This window comes from Empidonax traillii, unplaced genomic scaffold (genome assembly GCF_003031625.1).
Source record: "Empidonax traillii isolate 1590-97213 ecotype Southwest subspecies unplaced genomic scaffold, ASM303162v1 scaffold1699:size72841, whole genome shotgun sequence".
Classification (NCBI taxonomy): Eukaryota; Metazoa; Chordata; class Aves; order Passeriformes; family Tyrannidae; genus Empidonax; species Empidonax traillii.
The window spans coordinates 29,854-35,853 of record NW_020956892.1 but is presented as its reverse complement, the minus strand read 5'-3'; the positions used below and the strand labels follow the sequence as shown (position 1 = coordinate 35,853).

General features: G+C 57.0%; 2 protein-coding genes across 5 annotated transcripts in view; one reads left to right on the top strand and one right to left on the bottom strand.

The window, feature by feature from the left end:
• Positions 1 to 1,119, bottom strand: part of LOC114070816 (NAD(P)(+)--arginine ADP-ribosyltransferase 2-like) — a 3,051-nt gene extending 1,932 nt beyond the window's left edge. Inside the window, exon 1 of one of the 4 annotated variants that reach the window (XM_027908405.1) lies at positions 140 to 1,119. The gene's annotated coding sequence lies outside the window, so the exon portion shown is untranslated. The remainder of the gene's footprint in view (positions 1 to 139) is intronic. The other 3 variants (XM_027908404.1, XM_027908406.1, XM_027908407.1) reach the window with 3 other exon arrangements.
• An 892-nt stretch (positions 1,120 to 2,011) lies between these two features.
• LOC114070815 (leucine-rich repeat-containing protein 1-like) overlaps positions 2,012 to 6,000 on the top strand; it is a 31,834-nt gene continuing 27,845 nt past the window's right edge. The window contains exon 1 of the mRNA XM_027908403.1: positions 2,012 to 2,174. Coding sequence (XP_027764204.1) covers positions 2,013 to 2,174 — 162 coding nt within the window. The 5' untranslated portion in view covers position 2,012. The remainder of the gene's footprint in view (positions 2,175 to 6,000) is intronic.

The window sequence follows — 6,000 nt, the reverse complement described above, 5'->3', positions numbered from 1 at the left end:
CTGGCCGGGAGCCCCCCGGCCACGTCCCAGCACTGCCCTGACCCCGACCCTGGTCCCACGGGCTGTCGCCCCCCGTGCCCAGCACCCCGGCCCCCGCAGCCCCACGGCGTCACCCCGGGACCCCGGCCCCGAGTGTTACCTGTGCCCTGCAGTGGGTGTGGGGTCTGGGTGCTGCTCCAGCCCCCCCACGGAGCTCCTGCAGAGGGGACACGGGGCTGCTCCGGCTTTTTATAGCCAGGATGGTTGGGCCTGGATCCAGACCCTTTTTCCTTCTCCCAGGTAATTTGACTGTCCCCCCACAGGCCCTAGAGCAGCCGCTGCCCCCTCCGGTCCCAGGGACACGTAGGAAGGTCCCTTCCCACCCAAACCAGTCTGTGATTCTACGATTCTGTGAAAAAGTCCTTCCTTGCCTGTTTCACAGCCGCTGCTCATTACAGGCAGTGAAACGGAGAGGCCCTTGGACAGCTCTTACCTCCTCCTGTCTGCACAAAGGCCAGCACCTCACCAGCACCTCAGCAATGCCTCACCAGCGCCTTGCGCTCTGGTGTCACTCCGTTACCGGTCGCTTTCTGTTCACTGCACGAATATTTCTGGCTCCACGGAAAGAGGGATGCAGAGCACACAGAACCCATATCATGCCCTGGGTTGGTGCCCCAGGTGTCCCAGGCTGTTCCCAGGGCACTGGGCTCTGCCCAGTGTCACACAAGTGTGGATGTGAAGGTGCCATTGTCAGACAGTGAGGAAGGGGCATCTGTTCTCTGAAAGATAAATGAGAGAGAAATGAGATAAACAACCACTGTAGGATCTGGTGTGGAGATGAAGAGCTGTATGCAGGGCGAGAGTAGCCAGGACAGAGAATTGTATCGGGAGAGGAGTTGGGTATAAGGGCTGCCTGACAGTGCTGGGCTGGAGCAGGGATAAACTTCATAAAGCAGGAGAAACTGAGCAAGAAAGAGTGACAAAGCAACCAGGAAACCGTGAAAGCAGTAGGGGATGGAACGGGGAGGTCCTGAGACAGGTCAGAGGTGGACACTCACTTTGCCCTTTGGCTTTTGTCACAAAGCAGTGCCGTGTCCCAGAACGGACATACGTGTGGGCTTTGATCTATCTGTTGTGCCCTGCACAGAGAAAATAGCCAGAGGAAGCTGCTTTTTGTCTCTCCTGTCACAGCACTTGTTTCTTCAGCTCTGCCACATCCCTTTGACTTCTGCTCTACCTATGGGCACGGCCCAAGCTCTGTTCATAAGGATCTGTTTCCTGCTCCTGGTTGCCTTAGTGCACCATCTATGGTCCCACCAGGCTTTTTTACAAGAGAAATATTGCTGCACCACAGAACTTCACGCTGTGGCAGGGGACTGTTGCAAAGTGTTTTCCTAAATCTGGAAAGCAGATTTGGCAGTTACATGTGTCCGTGTGAGGGGGTCTCTGTGCTGTGTCTCTCTGTGTGTCCGTGTGCCTGCTTGTGTCTGTGTGTGTCTCTGTGTCTCTGTCTCTGTGTGTGTGTCTCCATGTCTGTGAGTTACTGAGGAAATCCCAAGCCCTTGCTGTGCGAACACATTTGGGCTCATTCTTCCCTCGAGATGTTTTTCCCCAGGGATGTTTTTGGTGGGGGGGGGCACGCGGCTCCGCTCCATGGCCGGGGTGCCGTTCCAGGCCCCTCGGGGCGGGGCGGGGCGGGAGTGGACTCCATTTCCCAGGGACTCCATTTCCCAGGGACTCCGTTTCCCAGGGACTCCGTTTCCCAGGGACACTCGCGGGGGGCGGTGCGGCCCCGGGCGCAGGCCGGGAGCGGCTCCGGGAGCGGCACCGGGAGCGGCTCTAGGCCCGGCCGGCGGCGCGGAGGGAGCGGAGCGGGGCTGCAGCCGCCGCCGCGGGAGCGCGGCCGCCGCTCGGTGCAGCCCGGTCCGGCCCCCCCGTCCCCTCCCCGCCCCCCCTGCATCCGGGCGATCCCGCAGGCCCGTCCCGGGCGCTCTCGGGCGGCTCGGCCCGGCGGCCCGGCCCGGCCCGGCGCGATGCTGCGCTGCATGCCGCCGCTCTGGCGCTGCAACCGGCACGTGGAGGCGCTGGACCGGCGGCACTGCTCGCTGCAGGCCGTGCCCGAGGAGATCTACCGCTACAGCCGCTCGCTCGAGGAGCTGCTGCTGGACGCCAACCAGCTCCGCGAGCTGCCCAAGGTGAGCCCGCGGGCTGGCACCGCCATCCCGTGGCCCTCGGAGCGCGGCTCGGCCCGGCCGGGACCGGCCCGGCCCACCGCGGCCGCTCGGGCGCTGCCCTGGCCTGCGCGGCCCCGCTCCCGGGGCGGCCTCCGCCGAGCCCGGCGTGTCTTCCCCTTGCTCCGGGGGGCCGTGCCGGGCCCGAGCGCCCCCGCTGCGGGGCGGGGATCGCGGGTGGGATCGTGCGCCATGCGAGCGCCGATGGCTGTGGGTGCGGTGCGGCCACCCCGGGCCGGGAACACCCCGGCTGTGACCGGGGGATAGACTGAGGGGGAGAGTCCCCGACTGTGGTGGGGAGCCCCTGGCTGAGGAGGAACCCGCGACTTCGACGCGGTCCTCGGCTGTCCGGGGAGTGGGACAAAGGGGTCTCCTGCCCTCTGGGGTAATCGTCGCCCCTGTGTGTCACAGTCATTACCAGCCGAAGCGCAGCGTGAATTTTAAAAGTCTGGTTTAAGCCGTAAATTTCAAAAAGTGTCAAGTAAGAGCATTAAAAACGGTAGAGCTGCTTTATAGTTATGATCGTTGGGTCACAGAGATGTTCCAAGGGCTGAAGTCCCTCTGCTCCGGAGACAGGCTGGGAGAGCTGGGGGTGTTCAGCTTGGAGAAGGCTCTGGCGAGACCTTGGAGCCACTTCTAGTGCTTAAAGGGTCTCCAGGAGTGCTGGAGAGGGTTTAGACAAGGTCCTGGAGTGACAGGACAAGGGAGAATGGCTTCTCACTGGGATACTGGGAAGGAATCATTCCCTGTGAGGGTAGGGAAGCCCTGGCACAGGTTTCCCAGAGAAGCTGTGACTGCCCAATCCCTGGAAGTGTTCCAGGCCGAGCTGAACTGGACTTGGAGCAACCTGGGCTAGTGGAAGGTGTCCCTGCCCATGGATGAGCTTTAAAGGTCCCTTCCCATCTGAAACCATTCCATAGTCTGGGACTCCAGCGTGCACTTGCAGCTTCTGCTGCTGTTCTATTCAGCTGCAGAGCTCTCTGTCCACACAGGGCACACCGGGATAAGCCCTCCATGTGCTGCCCTGTGCCTCTGTGGTTTCTCTGCAGAAGCAGAGGACCAGAGATCTGCTCGTCTGCTGGGCCCAGCCCAGTGTCTCTGACTCCCAAGGCTTTGCTTTCACAGGGCAGGGGCTGGGGCTGGGCTGAGCTCTCTTGTTTGGTTCCCAGCATACCATTCTGCAGGAACCCAAGCCATGATGTCCCTGTTCTGTTGGGTTATCTGGAGCCTGGGATGCTGCGGGCAGGAATTCAAACCTGCCTCTCAGGAAGCAAAAGCCTTAAAACAGTACTGGGCTTTGGGATATTCCAGAGCAGGTTTTGCCATGTATCCCCTGTGGAAACTGTACCATTTTTAAAAAGTTAGTCAAGTACTGCCGGTGCCAGAGAGACAAGGTGTTTGACTGCAGTGTGATGGAGAGATGCTCCTTAGGGAGTATGGGCTGAGTTGCCAGTTTGTTAAAAAATTGAGAAATCAGTTATTAGCTTTTGAGTTTTTCATTGCCTTACTACCATGTTATGGAATTTGCCATCAAATGTTGGGAAAAAAAAAAACAAACCAACTTAGAAAACAAGAACTTGATTTTGATTCAGGCCGAAGTAAATTTGATTCAGTTTTGTTAAAATGTGCAGTTTGCACATCCCCACCCAAACAGATTCTTGCGTGTGAAAGGGTCAGGTTCTTGCTCTGATATTTTTGGGTTCTCTCTGTCTTTCCCCTGAATCCCTGTGAGCTGAGCTGCCTGTGGGATTCGGTTGTGATGTTGTCAAGGTATGGAGACACCAGTGTGATGCTCTCAGCTCCTTTGTCAGGTAGCTCACTATCTTGTTATATTTTAGGCAGGGAGATTTCCCTGGAAAATGTGTGTTATGGGCAGGTTGGGACGTGGGAATGGGTGTAAGCCCCATCTGCAGAGGAGGGTGATTGCGACACGCCTGCAGAGAACCTGCCAGTCCCTGTGCTCTCGGCTCTGTGTGTCCTGCTGAACAGTCACAGCCCAGCCTAGTGCTACACTGAACCTCCTGGGACTGGGACAAACTGAGGTTTGTGAGCTTGGAAGACCATCTTTTGGATTATAAATGCAAGTTTTTTACTGACATTTTATTTAGCCTCTGATCGGGTGGTTACAGTCCTGCCTGTGATCGAGGCGCAGTGTGTGTGCCCTGAGCACCTTCCTGAGTCACCCAAAGTGTTTGTGTCTCACTCAGCTGTGACTGTTCGGCTTGAGCACTGGAGCTCTTGCTGTGACCTGTCTTGGGCTTATGAGCTCCTCTCTGTTGTTTGAGTTCCTCTTTTAGACTCTCTGTCAGAGAATTATTAGAAGAACAAAGAGAGCAAACTGGTCAGATCCTGGTCCTCAAGTCTCAGGAGATTCAGTAAATCAGGAGGGGGACAGAGAATGAGGAGCAGCAAACGGTGTGACCCGACCCAGTGTGCAGCAGCTTTTGTACAAGGAAAATGAACATTTTTCAGGACATCTTAGTCTGTCTGGAAAAGGTAGTAAAAGACAGAGACATTCGTCATCCGACGGCAGAGGTCTGGAGTGTCACTGATGGCCCAGAGGGAGTGGACAGGGAGCAGCTGACCACTGCTGCTGCTGCTTGCAGCAGGCCTAGAGTGCATTGGGTGAAATCAAAAAAGGGCTCAGTTCAGAGCAAACTAAACTGCATTTTGCATGAAAAATTATTTAACTGAGATGTGAAACCACTTGCCATATGGCACAGTGGTCGTCTAAGTTAATGTGAGCTCAGGAGAGAAGTGAAGCAGTTCACGTAGAAGATGACCAAAAATGAGGATCTGCAGAGATACCGTCGTGCCTGTACTGCGTGTCCCGGGAGAGGCTTGGAGGGAGTTTGGCTTTGGACTCTCTGTACTCATAGTCTTCCCTCTCAAGCGCTGTCTGGCGCTGCTGAGGGCTTTCTCTGGCTGTGCTGGTTGTCAGCCCAACCCCAGCCAAACCTAAAAGCCCTCACAAGCCAGGTGAGTGTTAAGTGCCTGAAGCTGGGGACAGGGGGGAGACAGGCAGAGCAGCCCTGAGTGCTGCTACTCCTGAGAAGAGCTGGGAGAATGCTCCTTGGAAGTGCTGAGACCTGGAGACACGTTGGCAGGGGGAGCAGAATCCCACCCCGTGGTCTTTCCCTTTTCCAGCCCCTCCCAGATTCCCTCTGGCTGTGCCGTGGCTGGTCCAGAGGCAGGTAAGGAGGAGATCTGCGGTTGGTGGAATGAGGAAGCGGGTTTGATCCACCTGAGGTTGGACCCAGCGTATGTCCTGATGGCTTGTGCTCATGGCACTTCACTGAGCAGTGGGCGAGGTGTGTTTGGTCCCAGGCACGCAGGTTGCTGCGGGAAGAGCGTTGTTTGAGGATGTTGCTGTGGGTAGGGACAGATACCCAAGGCAGGAGTAGGAATCTGTGTGGTGCAAGGTGGATATGGGACGAAAATTGAAAATAAACTGCCCTCCAGCAGGGAGAGGGAAGGTGGGAACACTGGGTTTGGGCACGTATTGTCCCTGAGAGAGGTCTTTGGTTGGGTCAGGTGGACATTTTCCAGGTGAGGAGCCCTTCATGGAAACAAGCCTTTTGTGGGAAAGGGAGCCTGGGAGGAAGGGTTTGTGCTTACCACGAGGCAAGGTGGGGAAAGGGCAGTATGCTTGTTTCAAACGATGGGGCTGCACCTGCCTGTTCCGTGGGAGAAGGTTTAAAGGACGCGGGTGGGTCTGTGGGAGCGGTAAGTGGAGATCTGTCAGAAAAACAGGAACAAGGGAGGATGTACAGCCTCGGACAGCAAGTTT